The sequence below is a fragment of the Biomphalaria glabrata genome, chromosome 18, assembly GCF_947242115.1.
Source record: "Biomphalaria glabrata chromosome 18, xgBioGlab47.1, whole genome shotgun sequence".
NCBI lineage: Eukaryota > Metazoa > Mollusca > Gastropoda > Planorbidae > Biomphalaria > Biomphalaria glabrata.
The window spans coordinates 12,054,960-12,076,465 of NC_074728.1; the positions used below are offsets into that span (position 1 = coordinate 12,054,960).

General features: G+C 31.7%; 2 protein-coding genes across 5 annotated transcripts in view; one reads left to right on the forward strand and one right to left on the reverse strand.

Annotated features, from left to right (window-relative positions):
• Positions 1 to 2,212: 2,212 nt before the first annotated feature.
• Positions 2,213 to 15,095, reverse strand: LOC106063592 (SKI8 subunit of superkiller complex protein-like). Its single transcript, XM_056017411.1, has 12 exons — positions 14,939 to 15,095; positions 12,122 to 12,149; positions 9,848 to 9,959; positions 9,053 to 9,138; positions 8,703 to 8,789; positions 8,449 to 8,511; positions 7,880 to 7,965; positions 7,214 to 7,307; positions 5,573 to 5,666; positions 4,162 to 4,254; positions 3,327 to 3,405; positions 2,213 to 2,546 (listed from the first exon to the last, which is right to left on the reverse strand). The coding sequence occupies exons 1-12, from the start codon at positions 14,945 to 14,947 to the stop codon at positions 2,457 to 2,459; spliced, it is 921 nt and encodes a 306-aa protein (XP_055873386.1). The 5' UTR covers positions 14,948 to 15,095; the 3' UTR covers positions 2,213 to 2,456.
• Positions 15,096 to 15,129: 34 nt separating this feature from the next.
• LOC106065072 (dynein axonemal heavy chain 6-like) overlaps positions 15,130 to 21,506 on the forward strand; it is a 65,264-nt gene continuing 58,887 nt past the window's right edge. For 3 of the 4 annotated variants that reach the window (XM_056017407.1, XM_056017409.1, XM_056017410.1), the window contains exons 1-10: positions 15,130 to 15,268; positions 16,707 to 16,927; positions 17,576 to 17,776; positions 17,965 to 18,073; positions 18,194 to 18,329; positions 18,926 to 19,073; positions 19,214 to 19,336; positions 19,445 to 19,579; positions 20,420 to 20,555; positions 21,224 to 21,359. In XM_056017407.1, coding sequence (XP_055873382.1) covers positions 16,733 to 16,927; positions 17,576 to 17,776; positions 17,965 to 18,073; positions 18,194 to 18,329; positions 18,926 to 19,073; positions 19,214 to 19,336; positions 19,445 to 19,579; positions 20,420 to 20,555; positions 21,224 to 21,359 — 1,319 coding nt within the window. In that variant the 5' untranslated portion in view covers positions 15,130 to 15,268; positions 16,707 to 16,732. Of the gene's footprint in view, positions 15,338 to 16,706; positions 16,928 to 17,575; positions 17,777 to 17,964; positions 18,074 to 18,193; positions 18,330 to 18,925; positions 19,074 to 19,213; positions 19,337 to 19,444; positions 19,580 to 20,419; positions 20,556 to 21,223; positions 21,360 to 21,506 lie in introns of all 4 variants that reach the window. The other variant, XM_056017408.1, reaches the window with a different exon arrangement.

Below are 21,506 nucleotides of genomic sequence, written 5' to 3' on the forward strand. Positions count from 1 at the left end.
TTTTAAAACATCTTATCTTATAAAATGCAGACGTGCTTTGGATGTTCCTGGAGATTTGAAGATTATTACATCCTAGCTGATGGCGGGAGGGGCGGTGTTCGAAACGACAGTCCAAATCCTTAATCACATGACCGAGCAGCCATCAAGCCATAATTGTGTAAGCATGGTACACGTGACTAGGCCTAAATAATCATTGCACAATTGTGTGTCAGTAGGCTTCTGATAATCATCCAACGTTACTTAATGTCCACCCTGGACAGAATTATTCTCCAACTGAACTATCATACAAATTTATAAACCTAGTATTAATATATTCATTTTTTTTTAAAGATCTCTTAGAATATTTTTTAAAACAATAATTCCGACTTTTGTTCATCACTGTTACTGGCTGTTGATAGAATGTCCAAAATTATGTTGAATTAAACATTTAAAGTGCGCCTATGAGTCTTGCGTTGAGAACCTAAAAACTCTTTGATAATAAAGTTAGTTGATTGAAGTGGGATGTGTGGCTGATTGGCACTATCATGAAGGCTCGAGTTCGAATCTCGACTTGAAAGCTTTCTCCCAGATACCGCCCTACCTCACAAGTGCACAATAGATTTGACCATATCACAATGAGCTCCCTCACAGCAAGAGAGTTGTGCTGTATAATAATTATTTTTTTTAAGTTGAATTTCCCCATGACAGACCGGTATCTGTATGTGTTCATTGGTTGTATTCTATTCATTATACTTTCTCAAAATTGCTGCAATCTGATAGAGAACAAGGGACTACATGGGTTGGTAGGATTCATTTAAGGTTCTTGAAGAAGAATCGACCGAAGGTCAAATCAGAGACTACAAACTTAAGAGAAGAACTGGAAGATAATAATGTGTTAACCGCAAAATTAAAAATAAATAATTTAAAGCAAAATAATTGTTAAAAAAGAATGAGTTAATATTTCAATTATTTGACATTGAAGTCAGGGTAAAACCTGTGACTAGACACGTGATGTTTTGTATCGAGCTCAAACCTGTGACTAGACACGTGATGTTTTGTATCGAGCTCAAACCTGTGACTAGACAAATGATGTTTTGTATCGAGCTCAAACCTGTGACTAGACACGTGATGTTTTGTATCGAGCTCAAACCTGTGACTAGACACGTGATGTTTTGTATCGAGCTCAAACCTGTGACTAGACAAATGATGTTTTGTATCGAGCTCAAACCTTTGACTAGACACATGATGTTTTGTATAGAGCTCAAACCTGTGACTAGACACATGATGTTTTGTATCGAGCTCAAACCTGTGACTAGACACGTGATGTTTTGTATCGAGCTCAAACCTGTGACTAGACAAATGATGTTTTGTATCGAGCTCAAACCTGTGACTAGACATGGGATGTTTTGTATCGAGCTCAAACCTGTGACTAGACACGTGATGTTTTGTATCGAGCTCAAACCTGTGACTAGACAAATGATGTTTTGTATCGAGCTCAAACCTGTGACTAGACATGGGATGTTTTGTATCGAGCTCAAACCTGTGACTAGACACGTGATGTTTTGTATCGAGCTCAAACCTGTGACTAGACATGGGATGTTTTATATCGAGCTCAAACCTGTGACTAGACATGGGATGTTTTGTATCGAGCTCAAACATGTGACTAGACACGTGATGTTTTGTATCGAGCTCAAACCTGTGACTAGACATGGGATGTTTTATATCGAGCTCAAACATGTGACTAGACATGGGATGTTTTGTATCGAGCTCAAACCTGTGACTAGACATGGGATGTTTTGTATCGAGCTCAAACCTGTGACTAGACATGGGATGTTTTGTATCAGCTCAAATCTGTGACTAGACATGTGATGTTTTGCATCAAGCTCAAACCTGTGACACATGGTGTTTTGTATCGAGCTCAAACTTGTGACTAGGCACGGTATCAAGCTCAAACCTGTGACTAGGCACGTGATGTTTTGTATCGAGCTCAAACCTGTGACTAGACATATAATGTTTTGTATCGAGCTCAAATGCAGACAAAGAATGGGATTTATAAAATTCGATTTTTTGACATTTCAGTTCTTAGCACTTGCTGTCATTAATTTTTATTCATTCATTTATAATTTTTATTATGTAAAAAAGAGGGGAGGTAAGCTGCTCAGTTCTGCTAACCACAAATCTACCACACAAAAAGAAAACATTAAGCGGGTAAAGTTTAGACAAACATAGGCTGTTTGATTACAAATAAAAAATTTATTTTACAAATAAACTGTAAACATATCATTGTAACAAATAACAATCATCAAAGTTATCATCATAACTGTAATACAACACTTGCACACAATCACATAACAGCTACACATAACAGTTGTATCAAGTCAACTCAGTCAATACAACACTAACACACAATCAGATAACAGTTACACAAGACAGTTGTAACAGGTCAACTCAGTCAATACAAGTTTTTCAAAATTTAGTTACACAGGACAGTCATAAACATGGATATTTTTGTCATCTGAGACTGAAACCACTTTGGTACCAGATGGATTGTACTTGACATCCCAAACCTGAAAGATGTTAGGAAACAAAATGACAAAAAAAATGTCATTGCCTAGTGATTCAAAAATATAGCCAAGAATAATAGTTTTCATTTAAAACAAAATGAATTAGGACAGGAAAGGCAATGCTCAAACCTTTCTGTGGTCAATCATTTCATGGACTGATTATCATAAAAGCACTATGGATCACCATTTTGATATCTTAAAAGCACTATATGGCTCACCATTTTTTATCATAAAAGCAACATGTTTTTTATATCATAAGAGAACTGTCTCACCATTTTTATATCATAAAAGCACTGTCTGACCATTTTTATATCATAAAAAATAGGACAACACAATATAACAAGTCAATACAAATACTTTCAATAACTGGATCTATAATGCAGTTATGTAATAATAAATGTATCAGTGTGGCACAGCTTCCAACACAATTTTGGTTCTCACATTAAATCCAATGTGGATACATTTCCTCTACCCAACCGTTACAACCAGCCATGTTTTTTACTGACAAGTCAACAGTGTTTCAAAGAAATAGTTTGTACATGTCTTCTAAATGAATCCAAGAAATAAACCGTTTTTAGTAAGTCAAATTTTCTACCAACATTGAGCTTTGTCTTTCTTTGTTATAACCCTTACACAGAGACTACCAGTATAACCCTTACACAGAGACTATAACCCTTACACAGAGACTACCAGTATAACCCTTACATAGAGACTACCAGTATTATCCTTACACAGAGACTACCAGTATAACCTTTATTTAGAGACTAGTAGGATAACACTTACTTGATCTGAGTGATCATAAAATGTATGAATGCACTGTCTTGTTCCTGCATTCCAGAGTTTGACTGTTTTGTCCGAGGATCTAAACAAAAAATTGCACAAAAGTTAAAACCTATTACTGATACAGGAATCATGAACATATCATAAACAATGCCTCCTACAAGATCTGGTATTCAAAGTCAGTAGTGCCCTTAATTCTCATTCATTACAAACCGCAGCCCTTTTACCACAACATTGTAATGTAAGGTAGCCCTTTCATGCCTTGCACTTCATAGAGCAGATGATGTTAAGCTCACCTGTTTGTATCACCAACAAATATTTAAATAACAAAAATAAAACAAAGGTGTCATGTGGTCAGCACAAAAAAACAAACTTCCTTACTTTCCCAACAAATGTCAACCCATTAGAGTTGGGTGGGCTCAAGGATGTCTTAAAAATTCTGAAATTCAAAATAACTGGGCTTTGAACCACTGTGAAGAAGCCAAGGGCATCACCGCTCCACCACCACAACCCACACAAATAAAAACAAATGTTGTTTAAAATTATCTAAAAAAAAAAAAAAAAAAAAAAAAAAAAGACTTGCAATCTATGCGGGAGGGGGAGGATGATGTAAAGCACATTAGAACTTATGGTTGACAGCTGCCAGTACCATTACAAACTGCCTTTACTTCCCCAATGTATGTTAAACCCTTTTGTACTCAGCCGCCCTGACCCACATAAACAAATGAAATAATAAAAGCTATAGTACATTTACAATATTTAAAATCAGTCCAAATCTAATTGTAAAAATGTTACATAAACTGTAAAAGAGTTAAGATAAAATCTTATAAATTATTACCCTGACACAAAGTGAGTGTTGTCTGAACAGAAATCAACACCAAGGACCCAGGATCCATGGCCTGAGAGAGTACCAGCTAAATTGGCATGTTGGCTGACAAAAAAAGAAATAAATAACTTCTATGTCAATCAATTGATATACAGTCAAACCCCTATTATCTACCTCATTAACTTGAAAGAACTGCTTCACTTAGACCAAAATAACTTTTAATATAATTAAAGAACAAATACACTTGTTACCATATTATTGACAGCAGCTAACTATGTAAAAAAAAAAATTTGAATCAAGATTTTTATATAACTTTGTTACATATAATGCTTGCCTATAATGATTTAAAAATGATTATTTTTTTGCAAACACTGTAAATCCAATCATATTCAATTGAAACATAACATGAGGAAAATCAGATGGCCAAACCATGCAGGACACAACGATAAAGTCATGGAAAGACAACTTTTATTTTTGCAAGTCAGACTAGAGGTACCATACGGAACTTTCACTGCAAAAGAGAGCATGGCTCAGAAAAAATAAAGGGGGGGGGGATAAGTAATATTTCTCTATAAACATTCTATATAACTGACTACATTTATGTGGATGTAATTTTTACACACGTAAATATCTGGTGTCATTAAAATAGTTGCATGTTTTTTCTGTTACTTTATTTTGACCCTTCATATTGCCCTTCGCTTTCTAACTTCACATATATTTCATGGAGTCAACAGGTCTTTCAGTGTAGTCGAAATTCCTACATCAGGTAACTGTTTGTTTCTATCAGTCGCATATTTCAGGAAAAATGTCATCGACGAAACTGTTGCTCTTGAACTTTGCAAGATGGCTTTAAGCTTTGTTTCCGAACACTGGTATAACTATCCATTGTTCTTACTCAGGGAAGCACAGTCATACACTGTGCTCGACAATACGCTGCCTACATGAATACTTCTGATACTTCTGGCGTTTATGGTGGCGAGGCTGAAATAGTGTCAAAGTCTCAAATACTTCCCGCTACTATTCCTATTCACTTCCGAGAACGTCCCCATAACCCTCCTCAAGTTAACAATACGGGTCTACATCTCTCCATATCCCTATTTAGCAGTCCTCTGGATTATGGCCATTTCGAAGCGGTGTATGCTACGCCGGGGGTCAACTAGTTATTACATTTAATGCATGCCCATCATAGCTTTAAAATGTTATGTTTTTTTTTGCCTGCACTATAAATACAATCATATTCAATTGAAACATAACATGATGAAGATCAGGATAGAATTAACTAACTCGATTAAATATACTTACTAATGTATGTACACCAAGACAAAAAGTCAGAAAAAGAAATTTAAAGTTTTATTGGTAGTTTTAACAGAGATAAAAAATATACGAGAGGATATTTATTTTTAAATAATGACAAACTACTTACACATCATAAATTTTTATTTGACAATCATCTGAGGCTGTTATTAGTAACTGACTGTCTGGTGAAAAACACAATGACCTAATTGGCATAGCATGACCTGGAAACAAAAATAGATAAATGCATAGTTTTATAGAACCTTAATTTTTTTTCCTGCATATTTAAATAATTTAAAAGAATGAGGATTTGTGTGTATGTGTCACTATTCTATTTAATATATACAGTGTCATCTCACTGGAATATGATGCAGATTTGAGAAAATAAAATTCTGGATCATATAAATAATAACTTAAACTTAAGTTTAATTAAAGCAAAACGCATACTATGATGAAGAACAATAGCTACAGTGGTGTAAGTCTTTTGAATGAACTTGTAAATTTAAATTTAACTCATGATTATGCTTTAATCCCTTTCTGGTTTCTCAGAGTGTTTACGTAGTTTGTAGCAATATTTATAGATCTTGAAATTTCTGCAAATTGTGGCCTCGTTTCTAGATTGAAATATTTAGGCATTAGAACATTTTCATTTAGTTAAAAATGACAGTAAAATGAGTGATATAATATACACTGCTAAGGCACAAGGGTATCATCATTGTCATAAAATTATTTTCAATAAGTATTGTTCTTTTGCTTGCAGGACAAATTTTTGTCTCACTTTTGATGAGTAAAACAGGAACAAATATATAAGTTTTGTAAATGTAGAACAAATTAGACAATGTATACAAATAGAAGTGTTGGTGTAGGGATGGAAGGGATAGCCAAGCATAGAGACTTTAATCATCATTGTCAGCTTCAATTTTTACGAAAACAAAAGACAATTATTGGATTTTATACAAATATAAGAATATATGAAAGTAAACCAAAACGTTCATAGTTTCAATATTTTATGAAAAACCCTTTTTACCAAGCTTATATCAAGTCACTGTATGTCTGTCTGTCTAAAACCTTTAATAATTTCTCTCATAGCCCATTCTGGGGTCAGGTAGAAAGCTTTCATTGTCTCAATGACAACACATAAATAAATAAATATTGTTTTATATATGAAATGCACCTAGCTAAGGGGAGATAAGTCTTGTGTATTTTTTTAGGTCGTTTGTCAACAATTTTAAGCTGACTATATTCTATAAGACTTTGAAAAGCTCAGTGGCAAAGACATCTACTTGCCATCAAGGAGCTTCACAGTCGAATTCAGGCTTGAGCAGCTTACTATTCTCTTTTAAATTGCTTTTCAAAAGTCAGCACAGAAACCTTTTCCAGATAACCCCCTCCCACTAACTAGTTCACAAAAGTGATTGGACCATAACCCACTATGGACTGACAAAAATAATATCTAAATTGATTAAAAATCATGATTGATTCAAAATAACTGATGAAATTTCACCCAATTTAAGAGAGGTTTTTTAAAAAAAGTATCATTTATGTTAAACTTTATTTTTTAAATTTTAGTCAATAAAAGTAAATAAGTAAGTATGTCTGTTGATAGGTCTTATTGATTTACAATGGTGAATGTCACATTTAAATAAAAAAAACAACAAAGATATAGATCTATGTGACACTATCAGACACTCAGCACTAAATAAAGGTCAATTTTGTTTAAATCACAATGCTAAAGTATAACATTAAAAGTAATGTGAAAGTATTCAATTACCTTCCAATGTATGGATCAGTTTTCCAGTGGTAATATCAAAAACATTAACAATGCCATCCAATGCTCCAGAAGCTATAAATTTCCCATCGGGGCTCTGATGTAAAAAAAAAATATATAATAATTAAAAATATTTAAGAATTTAAAAGTAAAAAAAACTACCCCCTTTCAGAACTTGCAATCTATGGGGCAGATGATGTAAAACACTGAACCATAATCTTCAAATACAAAAACAAAATTTAATAAAATACTCTGAAAGACACAAAGATAAAGGCACATTCCTCGTCCCATATGCTAGGACAAATCTGTACAAATACTCCTTCTTCCCTAGTGCTATTAGAGCATGGAATGGGTTGCCTGGGCTAGCCAGGAAAACCAGTGACTTGGCAGAATTTAAGTCATTGGTTAATATGCATGACTAAATGCATGACGTGTAGGACGTAATCATCTTCTTTTTTGAAGTAACGTCTATATTATATAAGATAAGATAAGATAATGTGTTTGGGAGGCCAATAGGTTTATAGAATACGAATAAATCAGTGTTTTTACATATAGAATATACTTTTGGAGGTTGTTTTTTTTATTACGTTTTTATTTCTAAAACAATTTTTTCTGTTTTCAAGTAAAAATTTTATAAGTAAACATTATAATTACTACACACATACATACATATGCTAAACTTAGAGTAAATTTTCCTCTCGTGTCCATTGAGGATTCTTTTCTTCCGCTGTCAACTCCAAAAAGATTAATTTTTCCTGCAAAAGAATGGATATATTATAAACATCTCCATAACAGCATCCTCTTATGAGGTGGCACAAAAATGACTTCTTTATTAGCCTTGATCTCTCCCAATTAACAAGCATACAATTCTTTCAACACCCTAATACATTCACAAATAATCTGATACGTTGTGTTGCATCTGGCATTAGACTAAAACAGGCCAGTGAAATTGAAACAGTCATTTTTAAATTATGCTAAAATATATTTAGCCCAAATCCATTCATGCATATTTATTTCTTTTTATTAATGAGCATAATTAAAATTGAAAAATTCCTATGAGATTGAAGAGTCCTCCTCCTTCACATCCCCCCTTGGCTTTGACCTTCTCCAATATGTGGGTGCCCAATTTATGGGTGTAGCTCAATAGATACACATTTTTGCAAAGAAGTAAAAAAAATTTTTTTTTTTTAAATCAACTCTAAAAATGAACATTAAAGTTGAAAAAATAATTTTACAACCTGTATGACTACCAGATGCCAAAAACCTAGAATCTGGAGAGAATGCGATGGTCCAAGCATCAACTAAAGAAATAAAATTAAAAAAAAAAGAATTATAATTAAAATCATTTGATTTTGTTATTCTTAAAACTGATTATAAATATTTTATAATGATTCATAAAGTCTCTACTAATACGTTAGCCTATGTTATATTTTAAATATGAGTATTTTGTAGACCTTAACACTGTATTTTAATTGAAGTATTTCCAATATACCTGGTCCAGCATCTATACTTTTGGCCATTTTACCACTTTCCAAATCCCATATTCTCACATGACTATCCAAGCTACTTGAAGCCGCAACTAAATTTAAGTTAAGGGAAAAAAGAAAAAAACTAATTCTGTTTCTAATGATTGTTGGCATTTAGAAGTCATTAGTCTTGGAAAATTTACTTAATGGATGCCTTTATTTAAATTATAAAATTACATTTTTTTAAATTTGTAAAATACAGATTATTTCAGTCTACAGCACTTAAAAAAAAAACACTAAATTTTGTGAGTTGTTTTTTTTTCACCATTCCTTGACAAAAAAAAATATTTTAGTAACAGAAATGAAAAAAGGATACGAGATCCATCTGAATTGATATCTACAGAGACGACTCCTAGCTGATGTCCTTCAAGTGTATGCCGAAGTTCAAGCTTATTGTCTTGCCTGAAAAAAAATGTTATTGTCTGAATATATTCTTAGGAAATAATGAAATCTTGGGGCTTGGAAACAATAAGAAAAATAACATGTACAAAAACTAGTGATGATATGGCATAATGGCTGACAAAAGATTGGATTTTGATTAAAAATTGTATATTTTCTAACATTCTTTTAGATTGAGACTTTATACTAGATACTCAATGAAAGTTTGTATATGTGTAGGGTTAAAATATGGTCAACATTTAATCAAAGAAAGTTTTCAACTCTCTTTTTTATTTCAACTAGAGAATGACCTCATTTGCATACATGTCAGGCTGAATTTATAGCCAAACCTTGTATCAACAGCATTTGTCAATTTATGTAATCCTAGTAGTATATTCTTGGCCCCCTTCAGTGGTAGAACGTTTGTGGTTCATCTCATACAGCACATTTTCATGTGACTACAGAGCCCTAATATGAAGAGACATGACTGTCCACATGTAGCGGTACCAGCCAATTTTAGTTTCGCACACAAATGTAATTTTACTCAACATGTAAACAAATTGATATCTTTAAAAGCATTTAATCAAATATTTTAGAAATGTTAAAGAAACTGACCAACTAATCATTGCTGATGATAAAATGCACAAGTTTTTCCTTGAGGAACTGCTCAGGCCAAGAATTAACAAAGGAGCACTAAAACCCAATCAATACAAAATTAATGTATGGTACTTACCATTTCCAAACTTTAACATAATCATCTATTGATCCAGTGACAATTGTTTCTGATCCACTGGGATCTCTTTCATTTTTGCCAAAAGCACAACTCCATATGCTGTCTTCATGAGCTATTGAAGAAGAAGAACAGAGATTTCTAGTAATAAGATTCCACTACCTCCAACATTGTTTTCATATTTTAATATTTTAATTAAGCCCAATTGCCTTTAATAGTAGACTTTTATTTTGAACAATTAACAAAAGTTTCCATTGTTGAACATTTTATACATGGGGAAAAAATACGCTTGATAATTTTCTAATGTCCAATAGCTAGTAACTGATTTCATGAGCTACAAGGGTGAACTTTCCATTTCACATTTTCAACATATAAATAGGTCATCTGCATTATTGGTGTGCAACATAGTGTTATAACTCTCCCCATGCACCAGCGTTTATGGTGCTCACAAGTCCACTATTTAAAACAGGACAAGAGCACACTAGTTAAATACAGAGGAAGCTTCCTACAATAAGTAATTAGGGATTCTTGTGGCAAAAGTCAGCCCAAGGCTGACAGGGGCTGTTTTACGCAATTATTTTCCTTGTTCCGAAAGAATTATTCATTTTGCTCTTCTTTATGACAGTGAAAGCTGGTCAACATACATGTACCAAGAACACAGATTGAATAGTTTCCACTTGCACTGCCTGAGACGCATAATGTGCATCTCTTGGAGGGACCATGTCTCCAATCAGGAAGTTTTGAGATTGGCCAATATGAACAGCATGTATGCTTCCCTGACACAAAGAAGACTACACTGGCTCAGACATGTCACCCGCATGCCAGATGGTAGAATCCTGTACGATATCTTATATGCTGAGCTTGTGGAGGGAGTCAGACCCAAGGGCCGCCCAAGACTAACCTATAGAGATGTCTGCAAGCGAGACATGAGAGCAACAAACATCAATGAAAGTATGTGGGAAGAAAAATACCAGAGTGCATGGAGACAGACTGCGTGCTGGAACGATCCTCGCTGAGAGCAAAAGAGGAAAAAAAAAGCTGCTCTGAACGAGATGCATACACATACACAAATTATGACAAAGTGTGCCGCTCTAGATTTGGCTTGATTAGCCACACCAGATTCTGCATCCATTGCCTTTCGAGACAAAAAGGAGCCATATATTCATTTTGCTCATTTGTATTTCACTGTCCTGTAATGATTAAACTTCAATAACTTTTTTGTTAGTATAACAAAAAATGTTATATTTGGTATTGAATTATAGGGGAATGCATGCTCTTTTTACAAAATACAAATTAAAGTTTATCCAACAATCAATTTAGTTTAATGGGGTCAAATCAACGTTGGCATTGTCAATTAGGAGAGAAAGAGTTAAGTTAGAGTTAAGTTGTGATTTCTTCACAACTTTCATCATTATCAACAAACATAAGGCATCTTTCCTTGCTTTTCACTGAGTTGCCTTGCTTCAATATACAACAATAGATATTAAGCGCAACTCTTTAATAATAAAATTCTGTTAACTCATTCAGTGTGGGGTTGGCGAGTGACATTACTCTCAGTTAGTAACTTGGTATATAATATTTATTTCACTATCTTTATAATGTTAAGCATTTTATTTCTATTTCTTTTTTTTTTTTTAATTTCTGGATGTGAGAGTGATTGTTCTTTGTTTTGGATTGCAGGCTCAGGATGATTTTTAAAAAAGACAACATCGTTATAGTGGCTCCTCTATTTTAGTTTATTTCAAGGGACCCTAAATAATGTCAATAATACAATGTCTTAGGTTATTTTTCATCTTTTATGAAATTTGAAGGTCAAAAATGTATTTAGATGTATGATTTTCAATATTCATTAATGTTATATCATTCAGTATCTCAATATAATGTTACATCATTCAGTATCTCAATTTTATATATATATTCTTTTTCCATTCTCAGTTAAAACTTACAGATAAAAAATATTTTCTTAATTTATTTTATTTATTACACTTTTGCAGCCGATTCATTTTCCTTTAAAATATAATCAAATATGTTTAATTATATAATAACATACAAAAATGAGGTTAGTTCTAGTAACTTTAGCCCTTGGAAATTTGAGTTTGACCTGGAAAAATCCTTTTTTTTCTATCAAAACAATATGCACTGAAAGAGTTAACCTTAAAAGAGAAGGAAACTATAAGATTATATAGTTGTAGTCCCATTTTCTATAAAGGTTTATACCATAATAAAAACAAAAGATAAATATATTTATTTTCACAAATGAAACAAAAATCAGCCTACCTTGCTCTTGTTTAAATATCAATGTTTGCTGTTGACAAAGGTAACAAATATCAAGTGTTCATTGATTAAAGAAAAATATTATATTTTTATTAAAAAACATATTATATTCTTATGAAACGTGTTTGTGCCATAATATTTTTAACAGTATGCTTGCTCCAGTAAGTGTATAGTTGTCATGACGCAATGACTGGGCTTAGCAGCAGCACTCAAGGTTCAGTTGGTAGATAAATTAGGCGCAGGAATACTATCATTGAATTAAGTAAACTTAGTAATGTACAGTTGAATCTCTCTGAATTACAATATTCAATCAAAGGTAAATGTTTCATTAGGACAACATTAATCATCTTGTCTTATGAAATACAGAGGTTACTTCAAAAAAGATGATTACATCCTATGCATGTTCCTAGATCAATCTAGTCATGCATGTTAATCAATGACTTAAATTCTGTCAAGTAAATGGTTTTCCTGGCTCAGGCAACCCATTCTATGATCTAATAGCATTAGAGAAGAAGAACAGCATATTTGTTCTAATTTATCCTGGCATATGAAACAAGGAATGTGCCTTTTTCTTTGTGTCTTTATGAGTATTTTATTAGGATGCATATATTTCTATTATTGGCCTAACCAAGTTATAAACACTTTAGTTTTACGTTGTTATATAATTTGTAGAAATTTCTTTTATAAAACCCGAATGCTTTGTTTGATTTTTTAATAGTTTCATCAATATGGGGATTCCATGACAGTTTTTCATTTATTAAACTAAGTATTTAAAAAACTCACTCATAACCGCATCCCTTTTATGAACCATGTGACCCGGCAGGGCCGGCTTAAGGCCACTGCAACCTATGCGGCCGCAGAGGGCCCCACACTTTCATAGGACCCGTGCTATTCTACATGTACATTATTAAGTTAAACCATTATAACTTATAAATAAAAACAGGGCTTCCGCAGCCTTCTGATTTTTCAGGCCTCTTAGAAATCTCATGAAATTGCGAAATATACGAAAAGTCATGGAAATCTCCTGAAATTATTAAAATCTCCTGAAAACTCACAAAAAACTCCCCCAAAATAGATAAAATTGTCATTTTGGGGTGGCTTTGTACGCACGATAAAAAAAAATGGTATTGTCAGTTTTCATTTAATAAAAGCTTTTTGCAAAGACGAATGTATTTTGTAATATAAAACCTTAATTTTGACATTTTGCTTATCCCTACCCATAGGCTAGGCCCCGCGCAATCCATTTCGCATAGGGCCCAGCATTTGTTAGGGCTGGCCCTGTGACCCGGGAAAGGATTTTATCCTAAGGCCAGGATGAGGAATCAGCTCTTCAGCAATCCCTCTGTCTGGAGTCCCCCTGCGACTAGATGATCATTTAATCACATCCGTCTGGTCGTAGGACATGGTCCCTTGAGCTAACGAAATGGGTTCCTCTGTCTCAAGGCCAGAGGTGAGCCCACAGGTGGGGGTGGGGTGTGTATAGTTGTCACAGTTTATATCAGACTGTTTCTATTTAATGATTTGATTGTCAGGGGAACAAAAGAGTGTTTGTGTCTGTTTGTCTTTGCTATCTGTGTCTTGTATTTCTTCTGTGATGGTAAAATCACAACATCCTGACCCAAAGGGGGATTTTTTATTTCTATAATCTTTTTAGCTTTTTTATGGATGTTTGTCTCAAACAGCTGCCCAAATGGGATTTTTTTTTTGCCAATGACTTTACCAAGCAGCATTTAAGATTCTATGGAGTTTATTTTTATTTTTAATACTCAAAGTGCCATATGAAAACTTAAAATATTGCAGAGATTTGAGCATGATAAAACGTACATAGCCAAGGCCTTTTCAATAACATTAAACGATGACAGTTTTCTCAGTAATTGTAATCTTTGCTGCCCTTTTTTGCTGATAGGCCTATAATCATTATTTGAAGTAAAATTTAGTTTATTGTCAAGGATAGTACCAAGATATTTAAAAGTTTGCACAATTTCAATAGTCTCTTCATTTACAGAAACACTATCATTCTCCTTCTTTTACCTACGAAAGTCGATAATCATTTCTTTGGGTTTTTTTTTACATTTAATAATAAAAAAAATATCTTTACAGTATTTTTCAATGTGTTCTATTTCTCTGAAATACTCATTTACGGGCAAGAAGAGCCGCATCATCAGCGAATTTTGGAAGGAGCAAAAAGGACTATCAGATTGAAAATCATTGGTGTACAAAATGAACTACAATGGCCCCAATGGCGATGTCACAGTGTAGTCCCCTGGGGCGCCCCTGTGTTAACTATGCTATTACAGTTGTCATTGACTGTCATTGTTATGACTGTTTACCCTAGCCTAACCCTCTGCTCTGAGGCTAGGTCTCTGGGTCAAAAATAAAAAAAATCATGTGCCCATGACATAGACCATACACTGATACAGTCTTCATATACTATTTTAATTAATATAATTATAGTCTAGATAGATCTATATTATATAGTGTAATGCACAAATTGTAAGACAAATTTCCTTACGGATAATAAAGATTATTATTATTATATACTATATAATATATACTATACTATTATTAGTATTATTAGATAGTCTAGATATAACAAAATAATGATTAAATGATGATATAATATATATAGATCTATCAATCAATCACTACATCTAGTCGTAGTCTAGAGAAGAGAGTCTAGATCTAAAAAAATGATATGAATCATAATGATAGTGAAGTGATAGTGATAGTAAATCACTGGATTGACTGGATTATAATTATTATGATTAGAGATTGAAATTCTAGTCCAGTTTACTCCAAAATAATAATGAATTAGCATACCGCAGTCATTTCTAATATGATAATAACACCGCTTATAGATCTAGAGTACTAGATAGTAGATTCTAGATAGATTTAGATCTATCTAGTCGTTTAAAGAATTTTTGTTGACAAGAGCTTTCGTAAAAATGAAATTAAAACAAATTTCTACACATTAATCTATGACGTTATTCTCAATTTAGTTTGGACTTCCTGTAAGTTGCTCAGCAACATTGTTTATAAAATGGTGGCCCAACTAATCGTGTTTTTAGGATAGTTTACATTATGATTATGTAGATCTAGACTTGATCAACGATAATAGATCTAGATCTAGAACAACTTTGTATATTTCTGGTACGTTAATCCTTTCAGTAAATAGATCTGGATTGTAAAATAATTGTATAAAGACAAGAAAGAACTACGGTACATAAAAGTAATTTTTTTTAGTAGAGCTTAAAGGCCTTAAAAAAGAGATTTATTTTACTATTATTATAATAATTATACTTTATTACATTATACTATAGTCCACTGTTTATAGATCTAGTTAAAAAATATTTAAATTTCAATAAGATACTTTAACTAACTATATATATATATATATATATATATATATATATATATATATATATTATATATATATATAATCTAAGTGGCTAATTCAGTAATTGTCATAAGAGTGTAATTATATATAGTTAAATCTAGATCTTATTGACTAAATTAATAGTTAAAAATAATATGTCTCTGCTCTAGTCTAAATTACAATATTTTAAACTAAAAACTATATCAATATACTTTTTCTTTAGTTTTCATTTAAATGTAATTAGATCATATAGATAGATGAAATAGATATTATTACTATAGTATTTTCTAAAAAAACTAGATCTAATTATATTTAAATGATAACTGAAGTAAAATTACTTGAAATCACTTATGTCTTAAATTGAACATAGAATAGTCATAAATGATGGACATTAGGCACTAAAATTAAATCATGTGACCAGCACATGACCAACAACCTTTACTTTTGCCCAAAAAATGTCTGGTACCCATTAGAGTGGATTGACTCACACCACCCTAGATCCTGAAATTAAAAAGTCTTCATCAGGATTTTAAATGAGTACTCCTGGTTTGGTAGCCAAGCTCTTTACTACTCAGCCAAGTGCTTTACCACTCAGCCACTGCACCTCCAGTTAATTAATAACTAATAATTAATTATTTTGTTTTATAACAACAAGGGAAATTAATCCTTCAGTATTGGCTTAATATGTAGGGTTTAGTCCAGGTAGATCATTGTACTCATTATATATATAGTGCTTTTGTTTTTAAAAAAAAATAGTTGCCCGTAGGCTACTCAGTGATGGATTGCCTAACTTTGAACTACCAGGTCGCACCTTGATGCAAGCTAAATCACAACTGCAAAGATACTAAATGTCTAAATAATTTTATTTTACAATTAACTAATGTGCAACTTTTAAAAAATCTATTTTAACAAATTAATAATATAATAAATTAATAATAAATGTTAAAATACAAGAAACGTAATAATTTTTTCCCCTCATTGAAAAAGGTGCCATATGCCATACCGGTACTGACCATCACAAAGAAAGCACTGTGTATATATATACTACGTGAGGTAACTCTAGTACAATTGCAGAAATAAAAGAGTGATCTTTCCATGACTTCTTGGTGTATAGATTATTTACTTTTTTTAATAATTAGGCCTAATATTTTTAATTATTTTTAATAACTATTGACAATAAATAAAAATTGTTTTAATCATTTTATTCTTCAGTTCCTGTACAACATAATTTTTTTAAAATGGAGGCTGAAGTGGAGACTAGGAGTCAGCCTATCACAAATACTGCATCTAGAGCTGACCAACTCAAAGCCAAGCTTTACTCTTATGCTCCTTTTACTCCACTACCTAATGCAGATGCACTTGTTTTTAAAGGACTTACAAAAGCTCAAACAAATCGCTTAAAGACACCTATTGGACCTTATGTAGAACCACTGGTATTAATTTGTATCAAATAACTTATATTTTGCTTCTATTTTAATGAAGTTTTAATAAAAGAAGATATTAATATATTATGTATTAGTTCACTAGATTGTATGTCTTGAGCTATTCATTAATTAAAAAAATGTTTGTCTCATACTCGTAACTCTTTCTCTCCGTTTTCTCGTTTTGATAGTATTATTCGTTTCGTTCATTTGTATCATGCTATAATTAAACTTCAATAACTTTTTTGTTTGTTATCAGAAAATAATATATTTGGTATAGTATTTAATTATAGGAGTATGCATGCTCTTTTTACACAACACAAATTAAGTTTTATAAATTCAAAAATTAATTTAGTTTAAAGGTGGTAAAATCAACATTGGCATCATCAATTAGGAAAGAAAGAGTTAAAAGTGCATATTTCATTTAGTTTAAATAATTGTCCTTAAAATTATTTATTTTTTTTATAAATATCTACATGAAATCCATAAACATTTCTGCTTTATAGTGCAGTTCCATAGCTCACATAGTATCAGCCTTTCTGAATATTTTTCCCCTTTGTTTGAAGGAAATATCATATATACTTCTACATTTTTAGAGGCCTTCACAATTTACTTTTAAATCTTTTTGAAGCTCACTCTCAATGAATGTTGTTTCCTTAGCCTGCTTTACAAAAATATCAAACTGTGAATAAACCAGAATACATTCACAAGAAAAACTTGGAAGGCTTAGAATTGAAACGAAAAAATAAGGAAGCTGAGCTGTTAAATGACCCTAAAAGAATGAAGAGAGCTGGATCAGTCGAACCAATGGAAATTGTTCCAAAATTACCAGAATTACCTCAGGAACTAAAAGAAAAACAAGTAATCATTCAGATTTTGCATAAGTAATATAATTTATACTTCTTAGTATTTTTAACTAAAAAATGTAAGTTTTTTTGTTTTTTGTTTCCTTTTTTTTACATTATGTTGTAATAGTTAAAATTTAATTTTATGTCAATCAGTTATAGCTCCATATATGATATACTTATGATAGATGTTGTTATTAAAAGGAAGAATTAATACCTCGTCCAATAACACCAAGAGATGTAAGAGGTTTGTCACCAAAGAGCAGAGTTCATGTGACGGGACCAACAAATCCTACCACAACCAGAATGAAATGTGGGTAGTTTAAACATAATACCTATTCTAAATTTACTTTTATACTTAAAGAGCAATAAATATATTTTTGATTTATTCTAAGTTTTTTTTTATTTAATACCCTTCAAATATTTTTTTTAGTACCTGCATCCTATGAAGGCCTCAGAGATATGCATCAGATAATCTCTGTTGTCAAAGACGATCCAAAAGTGGGATTCTTGTATTTAAGTCCAGCTGTATCAAAGTCTTCTGTGCATTATCACTATTATAATCTAAAGTAAGTATACTAATTCATTCATTTTTCAATGCATAGAAATATGTATTTATGTCTGTCTGTATTTTAATTATTTTCTGATATTTTCATAAATTTATAGATATATAGATAACTCAAATAATTTATCTTTCCAGTATTTTTTCTCATTTTTTTAAATGTACCATCTTTCATTTGTAAATATTATTTGGTAGTTTATTTATAAGAGTTTTACTGTACATTGTTAAGTCCCATCCTTAAGTGTAACCAAAATACAGAACTGAGGTCAAAAGTGTTGCATAGTTGTACACTTGTGTTATTTATTCCTATGCAACTATACTAACAGAAGATTGTATGCTTACAGAGATATTATGGCCTTACAATTTTACAGCAACATTATAAACAATACTTAAATTAGATCAGGCAGCACAATAAGAACATACACAGTAAAAGAAAGACTAAGAAATAGAATGGAATGAAAGCAACAATTTAGGAGGAGAATTGTATCTTTCATTAAACATATAAAAATGATAATGTATTAGTATTCCTGAGACTCTTTGCAGTTAAAATCATAATAATGGTTTGGTCACTAAAAGTTGTATTTGTACACATTTTTCCACTAGAGTTGTCAGCCACCAACAAATTTACAAACCTGATTACCTGACCATCAGCCAGAAAGGTGTGACTCGAATGAGGAAAGATGATGAGACAGAATTTATTTTGTTGGACCATTGGGAGCAGGAGGTTTATTATTTTGAGAAACTTAGAAAGGTAACATTTTCTTTTTTTTTTTTTTGATAGGATTGAATCTTGTATGCACAATCAGTCAGTCTTCAACAGAGTATGTTTTACTGGTTAAGTAGGTTTTTTTTGCTACCTATAATCAAAATACATTACATGTATCATTTCAGATCAAAACATTTGCTCTCTTTCGAATCTGGAAAGCCTTTAGTGTTTGGTACAAAAATGTTAGGACATCGAAAATTAAAAGTTGTAAAAAATCTCTGGATGAAAATCTTTTTATTGTGAACCCTGTAAGTTTTTATTTATTTTGCTGAAAAAAAACATTTTTTAGATTTTTATAAGTTAGTTACATTTTTTATATACAGCATTAAAAATTCTTTTTTTGGCTTGTTATTCAGTCACTACGACCTGCATTACTGAATGTAAGAGAGATGTGCCACCGCATCAGTGAGATGGGTTTGTGTCAGATAGATAAGGATCATACTTATACATTGACAGAGTTTAGAGAGGCTCAGTTCAACCAGCTAAATGATGTAAGTTAGCACAATGGGATATAATTTTAAACCAAATTTTCTAGTTGCAGAACCTGAATTCAATATATTTCCATTTGAAGGTCTCTTCTCACTAAAAAGATATTGTAAGCCCATAAACCTAAATTGTTTAGTCATTGTGTTTGTGTGTGCTAATCTAATAACTCATACATTTAATATAACATAATAAGGATTAGCTGCCATCAGCTAAATAACTTTTCATTTCATTTCCATGCTGGGGGATTAAACTTGACTCTCATAATTTTAAATTATTCTTTTTTTGGACTAACAGTATTTTGGAGTTTGGATTTAATTTTTAAAAAAAATAATGTTTGACATGACTTGTAAGCCAAGGTACTTTTTCTTCTTGAGATATATGCTGCTTTACCATTTTATGGCATTCAAGTTGTAAACCATTAATATGTCAGAGCAATAAAAGGCTTCATTATAAAGCATGTATATATTGATGTATAATGAATGTATGTGTGCAGGAAGGTGGTGTAAAGCATAATTATCTAGCTCAAGAATCAATCATGCTTGCAGGATGTTCACAGAGTGTCTATAAAATGTCATAGCATAATTGATGAAGAGATTTGATAAGATATATTAACAAGTTTTTCTGAATAAAATTCATGAACTGATCATCTAAACATATTTGGTTGGATGCAGCTTTAGTCAAGAGCAGTGAACTTGAATCCTTCTTGAAATTTATCCCTAATTTTATTAGTTGTAGCATGTTTTTCATTCATACCCAATATAGGCTATTTTAAAAGTAGTAAACTGTAAAGACAATTGGGGAAACATGTTTAATTTAAAAAATGGAACTAATACTTTTCCTAAAAGGTGGCTGGTAGGCTCCAAGACTTCAGAGAGTTAGTTAAAGAAGTTGTTAGAAGTGCCTGTAGAACTGCGCTCCTAGAAGCAGGCTTTACCCCTGATGACTACTACTTTGATGGGGCAGAGACTCCAGGAATGTATGGTGAGTTTCAATTTATATAAGGATAGTTTGTGACATTTTTATCTTTGATTTTTTTTATAGATTTGTTTTAGATTTTATTTAAGAGAAATGTTTTGAGCTGATAATATGACAATTTTAGATATCCAATGCCGTTTGTCTCTCATCTTCATTTATTTTATTATTTGCCTATATTATTAAAATCTCTTATTTAAAGCTAAAACTTTTTTCTAAATTTGGAGAAAAAGTTGAGATACAAACTATGTAAATATATAAGCCATTTTCATTGTTTCTTAAGATCATTGAAAATTCTTATTAATTATAAATTACAAAGAAGATAATTATGACCTAGAGGATATTTAAAGGCTTAACTGAAAGATTCACCAGTCCATTTGTGATTAACATAATATTCTTGTTCTGTCATGATTGAAGCATTTGTCTGCTTTGAGTAAAGAGTAAATTTAACTTTAAGTTCTCATGCATCTCAATTTAATAATACAGTATAATAATACAGTATAATAATACAGTATAATAATAGAGTAGCTTCTCTTAAAAAATATGTCTGTAAAAATTCTCCAGTAGTGAATTTCTGAATTCAATATCTTCAAGTTGTTCCTTTCTGTGCTGGTAGAAGTAATCTCATGACAGCTTTGTTTCATGATGATTGTTTATTTTTAATGTTTATTGATCAGGAGATCTAGGGGATGGTCCTGGTTCATCATATCATCTACAATCCAACTATGATATGGACATCTATGGAGAGGCCCCTGAAAAAATGACTTACACAGAACAAGCCAACAAAAGAGCTCATTGCAAAAGGCTGACTTGGTAATTTTTTGTACCATCATTAATACAATTTTATTTCTTTTTTTTACTCATATACTCAATCCATATGTTCTCTGAGAGCTTGATTGTAGTAATCAGTACAATTTCAGCAATTTTGGATACTAGTTTTAAGTTATACTTTTGTATGAA

Excerpts from the sequence above, each read along its gene's own strand:
- LOC106063592 (XM_056017411.1), bottom strand. Across the intron at positions 7,966-8,448 it reads GGCATCTGGTAGTCATACAG|GAAAAATTAATCTTTTTGGA; the intron begins GTTGTAAAATTA and ends ATTCTTTTGCAG. Across the intron at positions 2,547-3,326 it reads TTTATGATCACTCAGATCAA|GTTTGGGATGTCAAGTACAA; the intron begins GTAAGTGTTATC and ends AACATCTTTCAG.